A 21,754-nucleotide genomic window follows, 5' to 3' on the forward strand; every position below is an offset into this window, starting at 1 on the left:
CGATGTCATCGAGGATTCGACAAACCCCAGTCGCAAAGTATCGCATAATAACCGAAGAGTGCGCTCGACCACTCCGCCAGAGCCCTTACAGAGTTTCGACGCGAGAACGCGAAGCTATAAGACACCAAGTCGACGACATGCTGCGTGACGACATCATCCAGCCGTCGAAAAGCCCGTGGGCCTCTCCAGTAGTTTTAGTTAAGAAAGAGGACGGAACCCTACGTTTCTGCGTCGATTATCGTCGATTGAACAAAATCACGAAGAAAGACGTATACCCCCTCCCACGGATAGACGACGCATTGGATCGGCTCTGCAATGCTAAATACTTCTCATCGATGTACCTCAAGTCTGGCTACTGGCAAATAGAAGTCGACGAAAGGGATCGCGAAAAGACCGCCTTCATCACGCCAGACGGCCTCTACGAGTTCAAGGTTATGCCATTTGGACTGTGCTCGGCGCCTGCAACGTTCCAGCGCGTCATGGACACAGTATTAGCAGGATTGAAGTGGCAGACCTGTCTAGTTTACTTGGATGACGTCGTCGTCTTCGCTGGAAATTTCGACGATCACCTCAAGCCGCTTGCGACAGTACTAGAAGCCATCAAGTCATCAGGGCTGACTCTGAAGCCGGAAAAGTGCCGCTTTGCTTACGATGAGCTTCTGTTCCTAGGCCACGTAATCAGCAATTCGGGTGTCCGCCCAGACCCGCAAAAGACAGCTGCCATCGCACAGTTCCCACAACCCATCGACAAGAAGGCAGTGCGTAGATTCCTTGGCATGTGTGCCTACTACAGGCGCTTCGTCAAGGACTTTTCACGCAACGCTGAGTCGTTGACACGTCTAACTAAATGTGATGTTGAGTTCAAGTGGGAAACGCCGCAGTCCGACGCATTTCAAGAACTCAAACGACGCATGCAGTCGCCGCTGGTACTTGTGCACTTCGATGAGTAAGCCGATACCGAAATACATACTGATGCTAGTAGCCTAGGCCTCGGTGCCGTTCTAGTCCAGAGGAGAAACGGAGTCGAACGGGTGATAGCCGACGTCGCCCGTTATGTCAGAACATGCCGAGACTGTCAGCGACGCAAGACACCGCCGACAAGGCCAGCCGGATTACTACAGCCAATCGAGCCTCCTTTCTGACCATTCCAGCAGATCGGGATGGACTTGCTGGGGCCCTTTCCGACGTCAACAACCGGAAATAAGTGGATCGTCGTGGCGATGGACTACCTCACCCACTTCGCTGAAACTAAAGCACTGCCGAAAGGTAGCGCAGCCGAAGTGGCGAACTTCTTTGTCGAAAACATCCTGCTGCGACATGGCGCCCCAGAAGCCCTCATCACCGACAGAGGAACGGCCTTTACAGCGGAGCTCACTCAAGACATTCTGAACTACAGTCAGACAAGGCACAGGAGGACAACGGCCTACCACCCGCAGACGAATGGTCTTACGGAGCGGCTGAATAAGACCCTCGCCAACATGCTAGCGATGTACGTCGACGTCGAACACAAGACGTGGTATGCCATCCTGCCGTACGTAACATTCGCTTACAACACGGCGGTGCATGAAACAACACAGATCACGCCGTTCAAGTTGGTTCAAGTTGGCGCTCGACGCCATGTTGCCGCACGTCACTGACGAGGAGAATCTTGACTTCGCTACCTATCTCCAGCGCGCCGAAGAAGCCCGACAACTCGCCCGCCTACGGATCAAAAACCAGCAGCGTACCGACAGCCGACACTACAACCTCAGACGACGTTTCGTCGAGTACCAGCCCGGCGACCGTGTTTGGGTATGGACCCCGATACGCCGACGAGGACTGAGTGAGAAACTACTGCGACGCTATTTCGGACCCTACAAGGTCATGACGTATTGGTGCAATGGACTATGAGGTCGTGCCAGACGGCATTTCGCATTCACAGCGGCGCCGAGCACGACCTGAAGTGGTCCACGTGGTGCGTCTTAAACCGTTTTACGGACGCTAACGAACTTCCCTTATTTTGTTGTTTTCTTTGCTACGAGTGCTTATTTATTACTTTCGTTTGTTTGCAGCATCGGGTCGATGCTTTTTAAGAGGGGGGTAATGACACGTGTACTTATCTTTATCGGGTGACCCCGTTTGGCCGCCTAACAAATGTTATCGTGCAGCGCAGGACGCGCCTGCATGTAAAAGAAGTTTCTGGAATGTTATCGATGGTTCCCTCCACTGTCTTTCACCGCAACTTGTGTAATCTGATTGCATGTATGCACGACACGAATAGTGCAGAACTTTGTGGAAGGCACGCGGGTCACATCGGTTAATCTGGAACATTCCACGACTGATCTATAAAAGCCCATGTGCTTGACCCGCTGATCATATTTTCGACAAACGCCGACCATGTTCGCCGCTATCGTTGTGCAATAAATGTAGCCTGTTTTGTGGGCACAGGTTCACCCAATAAAAGTTAGTTTTGTCTTTCACAGTATTGCTACTGTGTTCTTAACGTCACCACCACGTGACAATATATATATATATTGCTACGGCACAATATGTGCGTTCACGAAAGGCCAGCAGTGTGAAGACGACGACGACGATTTAGAGGCTAGCGCGGGCTGTTGCCTCTTGGCCAAGCGCAGCGTATTTTCGTTGTAAATATATTTGTACATAGCTTGTCGTCTGCGTCTTCCTACGTAACATATTTGGTGGAGGTGGACGTTCCCTGTACCTCGTCACGGAGCTTCGCAGTGGACGGTACGTCGAGCCTACCTTCATGGCTCCCGGCGACGCCAACCCGACTCCACCGGCTCCGACACCTGCTGCTGCTTACTGACCGTGGTCGAAACTTCCTCTCGAAAGTTATCGCTGACATTGTGCGTTCCTGCTCCATTCAACACAAACTGACTACTTCATACCATCCTCAAACCAATGGCCTGACAGAGCGGTTAAACCGTACTCTTACCGATATGCTGGCCAAGTACAGCCGCGGCCACGTCTGTGTAGAGCGCGCGAGCAGACGGCCTTGCTCTGCGGGGCGACACCGTGCGGCAGTTGCGGGATCTGACGCACTGTGCCCAGGAGCATGCGTGGCCTAATATACATGCAGAACTGCATTGCACGAGTGGCAACGTTGAAACGGGCAGTTGTTTAACCGAATGTGTACGCTTCCTCAGGGCGCTCTCGGTATCGCCATGCCAAAAGATTATGCATTTCAGCTGATAACAGGCGCCCGACTCTATCGCTCTTTGGGACATTGTGCGCCCCATAATAGCAATAGCGCGTCGCTCATCCGCTGTGAGTCGGGGAGCCATTGCGAATAAATTCTGCGAAAAGGTTTGACTTCTATTTCTAATATAGGCAGCACGCATGCGATGTTGTCATTTCATTGGCCAATAACATTATCTGGGATTGGTGAAGCAATAGTTTTTCATATCAAGTGCCCTAACAGAATCGCACACGCTATCACTCACGTGCGCAATTCCCTTGTCATCGCGCGTACTAAGATGGCGCCCTCGGGTAATGCGCACAACCGGCAAAACACGTGCGCTTGCCAACATAATTTCTGGTTTAAAGCAGCGTGCGCCGACCTGCACGTCTATTAGGCCGCGCATGCTCATGGGCACAGTGCGTCAGATCCCGCAACTGCCGCACGGTGTCGCCCCGGAGAGCAAGGCTGTCTGCTCGCGCGCTCTACACAGACGTGGCCGCGGCTGTACGTTTCCAAGGACCACCACGACTGGGACATTGCCCTTCCTTACGTAACATTTGCGTACAATTCTTCCCGGCACGACACCGCCGGAGTTTCTCCCTTTTATCTACTGTACGGTCGCGAACCTACCTTGCCCCTAGACACGGCACTTCCTCCTGCTGCGGTCTCAACAAGCGAGTATGCGCGCGACGCCATCGCCCTCGCCGACCATGCACGCCAGCTTGCCCGTGCTCGACTTACGGCCTCGGAGACCACTCAGCAGTGTCAGTACAACGCCCGCCATCGTGACGTACAGTTTTCACCTGGTGCGCTCGTGCTCCTGTGGTCGCCTTCTCGTCACGTCGGACTTTCAGAGAAGCTTCTTTCGCGATACACAGGGCCCTACCGCGTGCTGCGCCAGGTGACGCCTGTGACTTACGAAATTGCTCCTGTGGGCTCAAGCTCGTCCTCTCCTGTGGCATCTAGTGATGTCGTACACGTCAGTAGGCTCAAGGCCTAATACACTGCTTCCGAGTCCGATCTTTAGTCGCTCCGGGACGGCGCTTTTGCAGCCGGGGGTAGTGCTACGGCACAATATGTGCGTTCACGAAATGCCAGCAGTGTGAAGACGACGACGACGATTTAGAAGCTAGCGCGGGCTGTTGCCTCTTGGCCAAGCGCAGCGTATTTTCCTTGTAAATATATTTGTACATAGCTTGTCGTCTGCGTCTTCCTGCGTAACAATATATATATATATATATATATATATATATATATATATATATATATATATATATAATTGTAAATGATGGTGCTCTCCTTTGGACCACAGCCATTCGCACGTCGAACATAGAAATTACAGGACGTGTGTTGTGAGCTTCCGAAGACGCCTTTGCAATGTACTGAACGCTGGTTCAATAATTGATCCGGTACTTCAATACGTGACACGTAATGCTTACGTCATGCTTACGCGTTTCTCTCGCATTTACCATTTGATCACCATTGAACATGTACAGCTCTTTGGAATTCACATAGGTTCCAAGATTACGTGATTGTAGTGGTAACAGGTTATTTCTGCACGCACAGATATTTCGCAATTTCTTAAATTTGTTTTCAAATATAGACCGTTTCACGTTACCCGCCGTGGTTGCTCAGTGGCTATGGTGTTGGGCTGCTGAGCACGAGGTCGCGGGATCGAATCCCGGCCACGGCGGCCGCATTTCGATGGGGGCGAAATGCGAAAACACCCGTGTGCTTAGATTTAGGTGCACGTTAAAGAACCCCAGGTGGTCAAAATTTCCGGAGTCCTCCACTACGGCGTGCCTCATAATCAGAAAGTGGTTTTGGCACGTAAAACCCCAAATATTATTATTACCGTTTCACGTTCTGTCGTGGTTATCAAAGCTTTCTTTAATATCTTCGATAAAATTAGCAAACATACTGTTCATTTTGTCTACGTCTGCATTAGCGTAAATAGAGTATCATTTTTCATATTGCCACGTGGTGGTGACGGTGAAGAAGGCAGCAGAACTTTGAATAACGAAACTAGCGTTTTATTGGGCGAACTTGTGCCCTCAATAGCAGGCTGCACTCAAGGAACGATAACGGCGAATACACTCGGCGATCATCGTCGAAAATCTGATCAGCGGCTCAAGCGCGTCGGCTTTCATACATCAATCAATCAATCAATCAATCAATCAAATCTTTATTTCCAATGACAGTTTTGGGCCCCCTAGGCGAAAATCTGCAGTAACACCACTTGAAAATACCTAAAGGCCCCCGTACATGACAGTGGTATTACGATGCACACGTTGAAAAACAAATTTACAGTAATCAAGTAAAATTCAGTTAAAAAAATTAGACAGAGGTTGCGCAAATACAACAAGGGAACAATAGAAGAAATAAAGTCAATATTTAAGTATACTCCTGAGCAGTTGTACATTATAGTTGAAATATTCAATGTTCTCGTGAACACATATAATAAAATGACGAAAATAAACGTGTTACAAAGAGTAATATACCATACTTGATCATGTTCTGGCAGTATAAAATACATTAGACAGGAGTTAGAAAAAATTCACGTGTTTCTTTTTTTTTATAATCGTAGAAAAGTTGGCGTCTTTCTCTTCATATTTATTCAGTAGGAACGGCAGTGTGAATCTAAATTTAAAAAAATAAATTATGGGGTTTTTACGCACCAAAACCACTTTCTGATTATGAAGCACGCCATAGTGGAGGACTCCGGAAATTTCGAACACATGGGGTCCAATAACGTGCACCTGAATCTAAGTACACGGGTGTTTTCGCATTTCGCATCCATCGGCATGCGGCCGCGGTGGCCGGGATTCGATCCCGCGACCTCGCGCTCAGCAGCCTAACACCATAGCCGCTGAGCGACCATGGCGGGCCTGCGGGAATCTAAGAGACTGCGAAAAATAGGTCGTGCGGGAACGAGGAACAAGCCACTTGTCGGCACTGCGGGTGCGTGAATCAGTGTAATGCATGCTTATATTAGATAAATCTTTTATAAACACTTTGAATTGTTCGTTTGGGAAGAAATAAGCATACATTAAACAAAAATCCAACATGCTTTTCACACTGAATATCTTATAGCGGGTAAAAAATGTAACTGTAGAACTATTGCGCCGGACCGAAGTCGTCGAATGTTCGAGAGTAATCGCTGACACGCGCGTGCCTCCCACAAAGTTCTAAATTATTCGCATCGCTCACACATGCAATCACGTCACACAAGGTTCGGTCACAGACAGCGGATGGAAGCATCGATAACATTCCAGAAACTTCCGATACATGCAGGCGCGTCCTCCGCTGTGCGATAACATTTGCTGGGCGGTGAAACGTGTCGCCCGATAAAGACAAACGACTACACGTGTCAATACCCCCCTCTTAAATAGCACCGAAACGATGCAGCAAACAAACGAAAGTAATAAAGAAAACACACCCGTACCAAAGAAACAACAAAACTAGGAAGTTGGTCAGCGTGCGTAAAAGGGTGTAAGACACACCACGTGGACAAGTTCAGGTCGTGCGCGGCGCCGCTGTGAATGCGAAATGCCGGCCGGCATGACCTCATAGTCCAGTGCGCCAATATGTCGAATGAGCTTGTAGGGTCCAAAATAGCGTCGCAATAGTTTCTCACTGAGTCCTCGTCAGCGTATCGGAATCCAAATCCAAACATGGTCACCGTGCTAATACTCGACGAAGTGTCGTCGGAGGATGTAGTGTCGGCTGTCGGTACACTGCTGGCTCTTGATCTGTAGGCGGGCGAGCTGTCGGGCTTCTAGGGCGCGCTGGAGATAGCTAGCGACGTCAACATTCTCTTCGTCAGTGAGGTACGGCAGCATGGCGTCGAGCGTCGTCATCGGGCTCCTGCCGTAAACAAGCTTAAACAGCGTGATCTGTGTGGTTTCTTGCAGCGCCAAGTTGTAAGCGAAGGTTACGTACGGCAGGACGGCATCCCAGGTCTTGTGTTCGACGTCGACGTACATTGCTAGCATGTCGGCGAGGGTTTTATTCAGGCGCTCCGTAAGACCATTCGTCTGTGGGTGGTAGGCAGTTGTCCTCCTGTGGCTTGTCTGCCTGTATCGCAGAATGACTTGGGCGAGCACTGCTGTAAAGGCCGTTCCTCTGTCGGTGGTGGAGGGCTTCTGGGTCGCCATGCCGCAGAACGATGCTTTCGACGAAAAATTTTGCCACTTCGCCTGCGCTACCTTTCGGCAGAGCTTTAGTTTCAGCGAAGCGGGTGAGGTAGTCCGTCGCCACGACGATCCACTTATTTGCGGATGTTGATGTCGGAAACAGCCCGAACAAGTCCATCGTGATCTGCTGAATAGGTCGGCAAGGAGGCTTGATCAGCTTTAGTAATCCCGCTGGCCTTGTGAGTGGTGCCTTGTGTCGCTGACAGTCTCGGCATGTCTTGACGCAACGGGCGACGTCGGCGGTTAGGCGCGGCCAGTAGTACCTTTCTCGTATCCTCGATAGCGTCAGGGAGAAACCCAGGTGCCCGGCGGTAGGATCGTCATGTAGGACGCGCGGTACTTCTGGACGCAGCGCCGGCGGAACAACAAGAAGGTAGTTGGCGCGGACTGGCGAGAAGTTCTTCTTCACGAGTAGATTGTTTTGAAGCGTGAAAGAAGATAATCCGCGCTTAAATGCCCTAGGGACAACGTCGGTGTGCCGTTCCAATTACTCGATGAGACCTTCTAGCTCCGGCGCTGCCTGTTGCTGTTCAGTAAAGTCTTCTACACTAATTATTCGAAGGAAGGCGTCGTCCTTCTCATCATCTTGGGGCGGCGGGTCAATGGGGGCGCGTGATAGGCAATCGGCATCAGAGTGTTTTCGTCCGGACTTGTAGGTTACAGTGACGTCGTATTCTTGTAGTCTGAGGCTCGACCGCGCCAGTCGTCCTGAATGATGCTTCATATTCGCTAGCCAACACAACGCGTGAAGGTCGCTGACGACATTGAATGGCCTGCCATATAGGTAAGGGCGAAAATTAGCTGTAGCCCTAACGATGGCGGGGTAATCTTTTTCGGTCGTAGAACAGTTGCCTTCCGCTTTTGACAGCGACCGGCTAGCGTAAGCTATCACCTCTTCGACTCCGTTTCTCCTCGGGACTAGAACGGCACCGAGGCCTAGGCTACTGGCGTCAGTATGGATTTATGTATAAGTGTACTCGTCGAAGTGCGCAAGTACTGGTGGCGACTGCATGGGTCGTTTGAGTTCTTCAAATGCGTCGGCCTGCGGCGTTTTCCACTTGAACTCAACATCACATTTAATTAGACGCGTCAATGGCTGAGCGATGCGTGAAAAGTCACTGACAAAGCGCATGTAGTAGGCACACATGCCACGGAATCTACGCACTGCCTTCTTTTTGATGGGTTGCGGGAACTGTGCGATTGCAGCTGTCTTTTGCGGGTCTGGACGGACACCAGATTTGCTGATTACGTGGCCTAGGAACAGAAGCTCATCGTAAACGAAGCGGCATTTTTCCGGCTTCAGAGTAAGCCCTGACAGCTTGATGGCTTCTAGTACTGTCGCAAGCCGCTTGAGGTGATCGTCAAAATTTCCGGCGAAGACGACGACGTCACCCAAGTAAACGAGACAGGTCTGCCACTTCAATCCTGCTAATACAGTGTCCATGACGCGCTGGAACGTTGCAGGCGCCCAGCACAGTCCGAATGGCATAACCTTGAACTCGTAGAGGCCGTCTGGCGTGATGAAGGCGGTCTTTTCGCGATCCCTTTCGTCGACTTCTGTTTGCCAGTAGCCAGACTTGCGGTCCATCGATGAGAAGTATTTAGCATTGTGGAGCCGATCCAATGCGTCTTCTATCCGTAGGAGGGGGTATACGTCTTTCTTCGTGATTTTGTTCAATCGACGATAATCGACGCAGAAACGTAGAGTTCCGTCCTTTTTCTTAACTAAAAATAGTGGAGAGGCGCACGGTCTTTTCGACGGTTGGATGATGTCGTCGCGCAGCATTTCGTCGACTTGGTGTCTTATAGCTTCAGGTTCTCGCGTAGAAACTCGGTAAGGGCTCTGGCGGAGTGGTCGAGTGCACTCTTTCGTTATTATGCGATGCTTTGCGACTAGTGTTTGTCGAATTCTTGATGGCGTCGATATGCAGTCTTTGTATCGTTGAAAGCAGACTTCTGAGCTGTTGCTGCTTAATCACGGGGAGACTTGCATAGATGTCGAAGTCTGGCTCGGGGACTACGGTCCTTGGCGTAGATGCGGCAGAATCCGAGAGGACAAACGCATTGCAGGTCTTCAGAATTTCCTGGATCTATGCGATCGTCGTGCCCTTGTTGATGTGCTTGAGCTCCTGGCTGAAGTTTTTCAGCAACACTTTCATGTTTCCTCCGCGCAGTCGAGCGATCCCTCTTGCGAAGGAAATTTCACGGTCGAGCAGTAGACGTCGGTCGCCTTCGATAACGCCTTCTACGTCGGCGGTTGTTTCGGTGCCGACCGAAATAACAATGCTGGTGCGAGGCGCGACGCTTACTTGATCTTCGAGCACACGCCAGGCACGGTGACTAGGAAGGCTCTTTGGCGGTATCGCTTGATCATCCGACAGCATTACTGACTTCGACCTGAGGTCGATGATTGCGCTGTGTTCGTGGGGGAAGTCCATGCCGACAATGACGTCTTGTGAACACTGTTGAATAACGAATGTGGCAGGGTAAGTCCGGTCATGAGTGATAATTCTTGCCGTGCACATTCCAGTAAACGTTAGGAGGGGTCCTCCAGCAGTCCGGATTTGAGGGCCTTTCCATGTAGTCTTAACGTTCTTCAACTGGGCGGCGATGTGTCCACTCATGACGGAGTAATCAGCCCCTGTGTCGACTAATGCGGTGACTGCGTGGCCATCGAGAAGCACGTCGAGGACGGTGGTTCTTTTTTTTTTGCTTTACAGTTCAGTTTGGCGTCGGATCACGGCTGCGTCGCGTTGACCTGTGGCTGGTACGTGACTTCGTCTGGTCGTCTTTCGTCGTCGTATTCTTTGCTTCCATATTTAGTCGGGACGGCGGCGTGTCGTTATGTCGTCGAGGTAGTTTCTTCGGCATCTTCCTCGTCGACGGAGGATCTTCGACAGTTCCACGAACAGCAACCGCATCTCCATCGGTTGCTGCTTTTAGTTTTCTGGATATGGGCTCGCAGACCGGCCCCAGGCTGGCCAAGTGTATGGTCGGCGCTGCGGCGACAAGTAGCGGCCGGGTGACGCCGAACGGGACGGTCGTCGTCCTCAGTCACCTAGCCACCACTGAGTGGTGGCTAGGTGACTGTGAAACGTCGCAGTCCCATCTCCCGGTATGAGCATCGTCGGTAGACGTGGCCCACCTCTCCGCAGTGGTAGCAGAGCGGGCGATGGTCAGGAGCGTGCCAAACGTCTGCCTTCCTCGGGTAGCTGCGCTGGGCGACGGATTGGCGTGCTGGCGGCTGTGGCGGTGGTCGACTGAAATGCGGCCTTACAGGGCCCTGGCGCGGACGTGGAGGGGGACCTTGACGGCACGTGACGGCGGCGTAGGTCATCGCTTCTGGCTGGGGCTGCGATGATTGTGATTGCACCTCGGCAACTCCAAGCGATATCTGGACTTCTTCTTTGACGACTGCGGCAATTGAGGCCACTTGAGGTAGCGATGAAGGGAAGATTTTTTGAAGCTCATCTCCTACGAATGCCCTGATAGCCTCGCGCAGGTCGTCGGTGGCCAGTGATCGAACTCCGGTGCAGTTTGTTGACTTGGTGCGGCGGTCGAATTGCCGGTTCTGCATTTCCAATGTCGTCTCGATGCTTGTCGCCTCAAGAAGAAACTCGTCGGCGGTCTTCTGTGTGCTTCTTACCTTTCCGGCGAAAAGTTCCTCCTTTACACCACGCATCAGTAGGCGGACTTGCTTCTGCTCGCACATTTTTGGGTCGGCGTGGCGGAACAGACGGCTCATCTCCTCCGTGAAGATCGCGATAGTCTCATTCGGTAGCTGCGCTCTGGTCTCCAGTAGAGCTGGGGCTCGCTCTGTTTGCACGATGCTTGTAAATGTTTGCAGGAAGCCGCTTCCGAACAGGTCCAACGTCGTCAAGGTGGCTTCTCGATTCTCGAACCACGTCCTGGTGGCGTCCTCAAATGGGAAATAGACATGTCGCAACTTGTCATCACTGTCCGAGCTGTTAAGCGTAGCGACCCTCTCATACGTCTCCAAGCAGCTTTTTCAGGTCCTCAAATGTGGAACCGCCGAACGCCGGTGGTTCCCTGGGCTGCTGCAGAATTATTGGGGCCGCTACGGCTGCCATTGGGGATGTCTTGTTGGTCGTCTCTGGATGATCTTCTTGGACTGTCTTCTTGATCGTATCTGGTAGAAGACCGTGTTCCGGGTGCAGCTACTGTAGCCGGCGGCTTGCTCGATGTTCCGGGACGACGTTGGTGTTGTCTTTGCGGTCCGGGCTTGGATTACGGCTTGTCGAGGGCGTCCGGTACATGAACCTAAAGCACCTCCACCAGATGTCATGTGGTAGTGACGGTGAAGAAGGCCGCAAAATTTTGATTAAACTAGCGTATTATTGGGCGAACTTGTGCCCTCAAAAGCAGGCTACACTCAAAGGACGATAGCGGCGAATACATTCGGCAATTTTCGTCGAAAATCAGATCAGTGGGTCAAGCGCGTGGGCTTTTATACCTCAGTCGTCGAATGTTCCAGAGTAATCGCTTGGTCCCGCGTGCCCTCCACAAAGTTCTACGATATTCGTGTCGCGCACGCATGCAATCAGATTACACAAGGTTCGGTCACAGACAGCGGATGGAAGCATCGATAACATTCCAGAAACTTCTGATACATGCAGGCGCGTCCTGCGCTGTGCGATAACATTCGTTAGGAGGCGAAACGTGTCGCCCGATAAAGACAAAAGTACACGTGTCAATTGGTTGGTTTTCGTTGTGCGGCGTGGAATCGTTAGGCAGCGCACAAGCCACTCATGAAACCGTGGTGGTGAAGCAGCGCACTGAATAGGCACAGCGGCTTCACCCACACGCTGCGATGATTAGTCACCAACTCGCCCTGCTTTCCGCATTTCTTGTCAAGACGCTAATTTCCTATAAGACAAGAATGATTGCGTTGTCGGAGTGACTACAAAACAAAAGGTCGAGAACATCATTGCCTCGCGTTGGTATTCTAATGTGCTGCGTCAGGTTGTGATACTGAACTAAATAGAGAAAACCAGGGCAATGTGGTACATTCTAATTGTGGTATATAGACTACGCTTTTGTTAAGTGTGCATTCAACTTTTGCTACGCAGCTACCAAGCGAGAAGAACGTGTCGCGGCTCTACGGGGGTCATCGTGGCCTTAATGGCGCTGCACACTCGGAAGGCCAAATGGTCACGTGGAACAGCTACTCTGCCGCAGCTGGCACCTTCATTTTGCTTGGATGCTTCGCTGTTCTGGCCACATCATTCGTCAGTGAAAAGCCGCCGCTTTTCGAGCCCCACAACGCCTCTGTTCCAGAGTACGAGGACGGCAATCACCACGGTCCAGTGAAGGGTGACTCCTCGGACCCAATCCTTGCTGGATCAAGAAACCTCATCAAGTACGGTGTCGCTCACAACGAATCCATGACTGGCCGACGGGTCACCACGCTGCAAACTCACGGAAGGTGCCTAATTGAGGCGCACTCTCTAAGACGTCAAAAGAAAATAACTTGGTTGTGGCTTAGCTCAGCTAATCCTAGATATGCAAAGCGAAAGCATGGTTTAGCCTGGTTAAGTCTTGGGTTCACTTGGTTAACCTTTGATTTAGCTGGTATTATTACACTTAGGTATACAATCAATCATTGTTAAGCCAGGAATGACGGCTGTGCCTAGGTGGGTGGCTAGACATGACTGTGATTGGGCTTGTGTAGACACGCATCGTTCGACGGTGTGACGCCTGTTGTACCACAGGGAAAGCGGAAGTGCTAGACATGCAAAGAGACGCCGCGAACATGCGCAGCGTCGAATCACAAACAGTGCGCAAACGCGGTCGTTACGTTGATCTCGATGACGCGACGCCTATTTCATTCCGGACCCCCTCCAGTGAAGCAGCTCGCCGGCCAATGTCCGCGGACTGGTCAGACGTGGGGACGAGAGTTCAAAGCCTCCCGCTGCCGCGCAACGCTCACAGACGACGGCCCGTGCTTATCTATGGCGAGCGCGGCGCCCCGCGGTGAATCACTCATTCAGGCGGCGACCCAGATGAGGATGGCTCACGCCTCTATCCGCCGGCGGCGGCTAGCGCACGCGGCGTCACCGGAACTCGGTGGGTCGAGTCATGTGATGTCCGTATCAAGGCCATGGCGCCACTGCGGTCAAAAAACAAAAAAAGGTCGAAATCGCGGCCGCGGCGAAACTCGACTCAACAAGGTTACCAAAGGTTTCACTTTAAAAATAAGCATGGAATAATACCACGGCTACCGATGGAGTACAACACTTCGAGACCGCGGTGCAAACCCTAGCTTATCGGAAAAACCTAATGCGATTTCGTCGCTGTCGAAATACCACTTTTTGATTTATATAACAGGTATATGCATCCAAGGCGAAATATTTTGTGATCGTCAGATCAAAGCAGAGCTCACCCATTACATCTTTCCCCGTTGTTGATCAGAAATGTGAGCCCGAATTAGATTCCCTTGCCGTTTAAGGTGTAGGACATTCAGCGAATGCTAAACTAACTGTAGCATAAGTATAGATATTAGTAACCTAATTGCATCTAGCAGGCTGTGCTACTAAACGAGTGGTTTGATCGTGAAGCTCCTCATTAATATTACCAGCGCGAGACAAGGAGCACAAGCGAGCAACTCAAACGCTAGCCTAAACTGAAATTTATCCTAGGGTACATAGGACCACCCCCGCCCCCCCCGAGAAAAAAAGGTGCAGGAGATTTTCCCGCAACGCTAAAAATTGACAACTTGCGGTACTTCATGCATTTGTAATACTAACTGCTGACGGCCAATCATTGAGTTTTCTGCCACAATATTCAAGCGAAGCTTGTATTGCCTGTCTAGTGTCGGTGTCGGTGTTACTGTACGAAAAAAAAAATTACTCGTCGGTCCGCGGATTCAAACCACCGACCTGCCGATTACGGGACTGCCCCTCTAACTGATTCAGCCACTCTCAGTTCATCATGCGTGCCCTATAAAGCAGGGTTTTGTATGCATAATTTTAGATGCATGTGATTGGCTCGCGCAATCACAGGCGTCCCTTTCGGAAACTGTGTGATATCACGTGTTCGCTGGCCTCACGTCCGCCGTTTCCCTTCAGTTCGGGTCCGGCAGTCAGGTGGGGAGGCCGCGTTTGGTTCGTTGTGCCTAATAGCTTTCTGTGTTGGAGGAACGGCAGCGGGAGGGTGCTGCGCGTTATGCGTTTGGCCGAAGAACAGGCGGCGCTTGATGAACGCCACTGGGAACTCACTTAAGATAGGCCTCGTCGCTGACGTGCTAACCTCGCCATGAGGGAGCGCGAAGCCGAGGGGTTACGACAAGGAAGAGCCGTGAATCCCGACGTTCGTTTACACTCCACTTCACAGTACTAGAAAGGCGGTCAATTTTTTTTTATTGATTGCGGCGCTTTACGCACCTTATGCTTTAACAATAACTGTATAACGTATTGAACGTAAACAGCCAGTGCGTGTTTCATTACGAAAGCGAGCCGTCGACTGCGTTTGCACCGATAACAATGGAAGAGGCTACTGTGCGTGTATTGCCGATCATGCTGCACAGCACCCCATCTATACAGCATTCTCTGCGTGAAGTAGAGAAGCCGCATCATTGCAGAAGTGAAGCTTATATTCTATTTACACATTAACTAGCCCTACCAATCTTATAGAGTGTACAGCGAAGCTGCTAGCCTCTAATTGGTCGGAATTTTAATGTTAGGGGTTATGGACACCGTTTCGTAGAAAATCAGGTGCCGGTGTCCGGTGCCGGCGTCTGTATGGGCGAACATCCCCATTGATATTTAGGACGGCGATCATGCCATGTCTTGCTGTATGACATGCGGTACATGGAGGTTCAATTGGCACACCGTTCTGTCACTAATGTAGCTCATACCATTTCTTAAATTCTTGACAATCTTATTCCTCAGAATGTTGAGAAGGACAGCTTACAAACAAGCTTCACGAAACAAAACACCAACAGCACTTTCCTTTTATGTTAACTATTCTTAGACTGGCATAATAAAACCGGGAAACAATATCAGGAACCTAAAAATGGCGCAATTTCGTTATCATGGTTTTACAAAACCTCCGGGATCGCCCAACACAAAAGACCACGTTCCGACAAGAAAGCTCGCCTTCGTGTGTAGCTTTCGCCGCCAGCCTTACCCGGTCAACCGTACGGTTACATAAGCTGAATTTCCCGGGAGGCGTGAGAAGCACTTAGCGATATTTTAATGGTATCGCATTTCACTCTTAGGCGTGAAGGTTCAGCGGCCTCCAAATTTTTTTGTGTTCGAGGGCGGGACTTTTGCTCATATAAAAACGTGGATCGATCCCGAAGACAGTATAAGCAAGCCGGAAGCTCACATTGCATCTCGAAGAGGCATTACATGACGTCATCAGTTGACATCATCACTTTTTAAAGACGTCATTCCATGACGTCCCGTTTGACGTGATGGCATGAACAAATTACGTCATCGGCTGATATCGCCACTTGACAATGCCGTTATTACGTAACGTTTCACGCGATGATGACACCACACGATATTTTGCTTGATCACTTGGCGTTTCACGTGACTATGTAATAACTTTACGTCATCATGTACCGATCCCGGATAATGTGTAACGAAGCAGGAAGCGTGGTGCCCTGCTTCTCCAAAAGACACCACATGACGTCATCAGGTGACATTTTCACTTTGAAATGATGTAATCGCGTGATATACGTTTGACATGATTACGTCATCGTAACACGTCATCAGGTGATATTGTGGCGTGACGACACCGTTATCACGTTACGTAACGTTTGATACGATGGTGTGATGACGTTTCCACGCGACGTTTGTCGTGATGGCATATCCACGTTTCATCATCATGTCCACCTTCATGTCGTCAGGTGTTAAGGTCGGATTTCTCGCTTATGGGCCAAAGAATGTTTTAGTTTTTGTAATAAGTATTCGCCACAGCAATTGTAGTGGCGGTTTTGCAAAGCTTCCTAACATTCACTTTCGCAGGGCCGGGATGGCGAGTCATTGCTATTAGAAGTTTGTCGAGCGGTGTCATTCAAGCAGTATCCCGAACTGGCGTCAATAAACCGTTTGAGGGAGAATGCAAAAAAAAAAAAACAGGGGTCAGTGGTGCCTGCTTGCGCAGCAAAACAGGGGGCACAGGCGGATCCTGAAGGCCCGGACCACTTTGAGATTGCCGGCTCTTCAGCGCTCAGAGTACTAAGCATGAAACGAGACTCTTTTTTCGTTTTTCTGCATATTTTGAAGAAGGCCTCCCCGTGGAGATGGTCACCAACTTGTCCGTGTGTCTGGGTGGGAGTGGTTGTTATGAGGAAAAAGGAAGAAATAGGTCATCATCATCATCATCATCATCATCATCATCATCAGCCTGGTTACGCCCACAGCAGGGCAAAGGCCTCTCCCATACTTCTCCAACTACCCTGGTCATGTACTAATTGTAGCCATGTTCTCCCTGCAAACTCATCCGCCAACCTAACTTTCGGCCGCCCCCTGCTACGCTTCCCTTCCATTGGAATCTAGTCCGTAACCCTTAATGACCCCGGTTATCTTCCCTCCTCATTACATGTCTTGCCCATGCCCATTTCTTTCCTTATTGTTTCAACTAAGATTTCATTACCTCGCGCTTGTTCCCTCACCCAATCTGCTCTTTTCTTATCCCGTAACGTTACATCCATCATTCTTATTTTCATAGCTCGTTGCGTCGTCCTCAATTTAAGTGGAACCCTGTTCGTAAACATCCAGGTTTCTGCCCCGTACGTGAGCACTGGTATGACACAGCTGTTATACACTTTTCTCGTAAGGCATAATGGCAACCTGCTGTTCATGATCTGAGAATGCCTGCCAAACGCACCCTGCCCATTCTTATTCTTCCGATTATTTCGGTCTCATGATGCGGATCCGCGATCACTACCTGTCCTAAGTAGATGTATTCCCTTACCATTTCCAGTGTATTGCTACCTATCGTAAACTGCTATTGTCTTCGGAGACTGTTAAACATTACTTTAATTTTGTGGAGATTAATTTTTTATCTTTATTTATTAGATTATTTTTAATAAGTGCAGCACCGTAACTGACTCTCGGTCACCTCAACAGCACTGCAAGAGGAAGGGGTTTCGGGAGTAAAAGAAAAGAGAGAGAGCCGAGCGGGCTGTGAGAAAGAAGGCGGTTTACAAGCAACATCGAAATCACCTTGCGACTATGCGTTCTCGCAGTGTTACAAACGCTCTATCATCAGTAAAGAAATCACTTGATGAATAAATACCATCGTTCATAAAATGGCTGGTGCTTGGTCATGCTTTTCGCAGGGGGTAATAAAACGAAAGATAACCTGCACCTCCCGGCGAGTGTATATACATACATACATACATACAGCTGAGAAGCGTATGCGGGATCTAATCCCGCGCTCTGAGGCTTGCTGTATACCAAAACTAAAGCAATGCCGCAAATGCACGCTTGATGATGGAACTGTGAGCATCGGGCAAAACTAGGCACTGGCAGCGTGTTTTACAGAACGGCCCACAGAGCTTACTGACTGTAGCGAATAGTTCCACTTCGGAGCTTTAGTTAGTTGCAAATCCTGTAATTTGTGCAGTGCCGCTTTGACCTACACATGCTTTCTTTTTTTTTTGTGAAATGCAGCAACACGAACGCATTTCTACCATTGAAGTGAATACCAGTGAAGCCGTAGAGAAGGGTAATTGCAGCATGTCTGTATTTGCAATAGGCACATGTTGTCATTGTGTCACGTCGTCATGATTGCATAGAATAGCAGTCTCAAGGGAGTGACTTTAAAAAAAAAACTCTTTATTCGGCGATACTGTGCCCAGCGTAACAAGTGGTACTCAACCGCAATAATAGCGGGCAGCACAGTCGGTGATCCTCAAACTCTAATCTGCGTGCTTATTGATGTAATCTGATATCATTGTCGGCTCTTATTCACGACTCGTGGAACGTTCCAGCCTAATCTCTGGTGCCCGCGTGCCTGCCAGAAAGGGCTGCACAATTCGTGTCGTGCATATAATCTGGTTACGAACGTTTGGCGAGAATGTACACAACACATAGAATCAGCAATAACATTCGAGTAACATCCAAATCCTGCAGGAGCAGCTTGCGCCGATCAGTTAAAATGAAAATTAAATTAGTGGTTTTTAGATGCCAAAGCCACGATCTGATTATGAGGCACGTCATAGTGGGAGACTCCGGAAGGTTGAAACACCTGGGGTTCTTTAACGTGCGCATAAAATCTAAGTACACGGGTGTTTTCGCATTTCGCCCCTATCGAAATGCGATTCTATCGTGCGACCTCGTGCTTAGCAGCCCAACACCATAGCCACTAAGCAACCGCGGCGTGTCGCTGGTCGTTGTCGTTAAGTTGTTAGAGGGTGAAACGCAGTCCCCGCAAAAACGATAAGTACACCTGTCAATGATCCCTTCTTAAAGAGCGTCAGCCCGTTGCTACAACCACTGCAGCAAAATCGAAAGCGCGTGTAGGAAAATAAACAACAACTAAGAAACACTGTCCCAGAGTTTGCTAGCGCTAGTACAAAGGCCTAAGGCGCGTGTTGTCACCCCTCAAAGTACTTGCGAATGCTTAGCGGGCGCGTTCCACGAACAGCGACAGGCGGTGCGGTGGTGCCCTTCAGCTTCAGGTGCAAGAAGAGAGCAAGAAAACGCTTTTGACACAGTCTATCGTTACTTTCCCTTTCTCTCTGCGCTCTCTTCTTTCCCGTACCCCCTAGTGAAACTAAAGAAGTCTTTTTGGTGCGCTTGATGAGAAAGGACGTCTGTCGTTTTTCTATAAGTGAAGTCTACGTCTCCTATTCTACAATAGCACGCAAACGGGACTATTACTGCTCGCGAGCGGCCGCGTGGTGAATCCGTAATACTGATGGCACGATCTCAGCCCAGTGCTCAGTAGACCATAAATATTATGGTCACTTAGCGCATACAAGGACGAACAGAATGAGGCGGGCACGTAAAGTTACTTGACGTTCTTGTCAAGCAAAGTATTCTATTGTCTAGAATGTGCCGCTTGTAACAAACATTAAATAGGTGAGACCACACAATAAACTCACACAAGAGTCAACGGCCATCGAACATATACGAAACAACTTATATAAAGCAGTAGCCACCGACTTCAATGAACATGGCCATATATTCGATAACGCATGACTCTATATATTACAAACAAATTTCCGTTCTCATAGCGAGAGGAAATATATAATAGAATCGTACCTCATACACAAATTTAAAGGTCTGCACGTCAAGGGGATCAGTTTGGCACGTGGTAATTTAGAATCGCTAAAAGCTGAAACCTTAACCAGAAACTCCCATATCATTAGCAAGGACACAAAACACGTTGTGCCACCAGCTAACCTAGATTCTCAATCTCACCTATTCCTACATTTACAGTTCTTTCTAGCTTCCCCCCACAGTCAATTTATTGTTCTCTTTCACGCGTTTACGCATATATTAACCATACGACCAATTTTTTCCATGAAAAGCTGCCCCTCCCGTTATTTCTGTAGTCACACTCCTATTTTTTCTTCCGTTATTTTTTTCCTTTCCTCCTGGAACTTTCTGTTTAACTTTTTTTTCTTTTAGTGACCCACACTGACGCATTCCCATACGCAAGGATGCTTTTTTTTCCCCTTTGGCGCCTCGATCAAAGAGGTCACTTGTCTATGCCACTGTGACGAATCCTACGCCGAACTACTCAGGCTAACGTCCCTTGCAAGACTACGCCGCGGCCTTGCAACTACCCTATCTAATTGCCCTCAGACTCTATGTTGCCATCTTAAGACCTTCAAAATTACCTGACGCGTTTCCGCTACGCTGCTCAAGTTATTCTTTCAACTCATGTCTTTTTTTTACTCGGACACTGACATGCTGATTGGCTAAACGGCTGTTCTAAAAGCACAAAGGCACACCGCTTACGAAACCTCTCAAAGTTTCCTAACCACTCGCTCCCCCGAAACCGCACGGTCCTGTCATGCACTTTCTTTTTTTTTTCTTTTCTCCTTTTTTTCTACCGCCTTCCAACTCTCCCACTCTTGTAGCCTCGTCCTAAAAACCACGCCCAGAGCCGTGAAACTACATCGCTCATTTTCGTTTCAGTTTCTCCCCTTACGGCCAAGGGCCATCAACAACGACAGCACGTGAGGTCACTCCACTCACCCGTTAAAACTAACCTGCCCATGATGACGAGGCCGACTTTGACAAAAATAGGTCCTCCTAGAAACGTTGGTCGTCCTTGTTAAAGCACCTTATCCCTTTTTATAACATTTATACCACCTGTACAGAAAGTTTGATGAGAACGCGCGAATTTGCTTTTGTCACAGCCAACAACACTTCCTATAGGGAAGAATGAAAACTATGGGATAACGTAACAAAATACTTTATCAGCCATAATTGCATTTGCAGCAGGAGGATGATCAAGGCAATAGCCGTCATGACCCAGGTAATTACCTTGACGATTATTTTAAGCATGTATCTATTTCGGCAAACTTTCCGGCATCTTTTCTCAAACACAAATCAAATATGTCGAATAAGCTAGCCCACTGCGGAAATTTCATTATTTACAAATGAATAGCACCTACTAAGGCACCGACCAGAAATTGTAGTACAAATGATGCGTACAGCCTACAATTTATAGTTGCCGAGTTGAGCACTTCTTTGAACAGTTTTCAGTAGTGTGCTCGGCAAGCTGGTAGAGTCATTTATTTAATTATAAATTACCTCCAGCCTGACACGGAACTAGCACTGCGGTCTGTTTTGAATATTTTGTGGGCAGCAAGATATCTTCTGACGGCATGATACAAGGATATTGTAGCTCCTGTTTTAAACAGTGAAAATACACATCGTAAGTGTCAAGCTACCGTCCGTTTGCATAAATGAATTGCCCCTGTAAGGTATTCAAAGCGATGATCACTAGCGAGTATTACATTTCCTTGAACCAGAGAAATTGCTCGACGCGTGTCAGTGTGCACTTCGAGAAGGTCAATGGGCAACCGAACATCTTGAAGGGATTGAGGCGTACATTGGGGAGGCTTTCACTGACAGGACTTTCTTTCTGACCTTTTTTGACGTAGAAAAAGCCTATGACACTACTTGGCGTTATGAAATTTTACGAGACAACTCTGAAATTGGTATGCATACCCAGGAATTCTGGACATGCGTTTAGTTTCTGTTTTCGCCACCACGTGGCGTATCAACTTTAAAGATTTGAAATTCGCGCCGTGACGTATGCAATGACGCACAACTAAAGAAAACACAATAAAAAGAAGCACACCCTGAGACTGTTGCTTCCCCTTGTCACTTGGAAACGAGCGCGCTTATGTATCAGCGTTATCTTGAAGACAACCTGC

At 49.2% G+C, this 21,754-nt stretch overlaps 1 protein-coding gene across 5 annotated transcripts in view; it reads left to right on the forward strand.

Annotated features, from left to right (window-relative positions):
* The window catches only part of LOC135913372 (neprilysin-2-like), a 472,005-nt gene that overhangs the window by 95,731 nt on the left and 354,520 nt on the right, over positions 1-21,754 (forward strand). For 4 of the 5 annotated variants that reach the window (XM_065445971.2, XM_065445968.1, XM_065445970.1 and 1 more), the window contains exon 2: positions 12,471-12,826. In XM_065445971.2, coding sequence (XP_065302043.1) covers positions 12,549-12,826 — 278 coding nt within the window. In that variant the 5' untranslated portion in view covers positions 12,471-12,548. The remainder of the gene's footprint in view (positions 1-12,470; positions 12,827-21,754) is intronic. The other variant, XM_065445969.1, reaches the window with a different exon arrangement.

Source organism: Dermacentor albipictus, chromosome 1, assembly GCF_038994185.2.
Source record: "Dermacentor albipictus isolate Rhodes 1998 colony chromosome 1, USDA_Dalb.pri_finalv2, whole genome shotgun sequence".
Lineage (NCBI taxonomy): Eukaryota > Metazoa > Arthropoda > Arachnida > Ixodida > Ixodidae > Dermacentor > Dermacentor albipictus.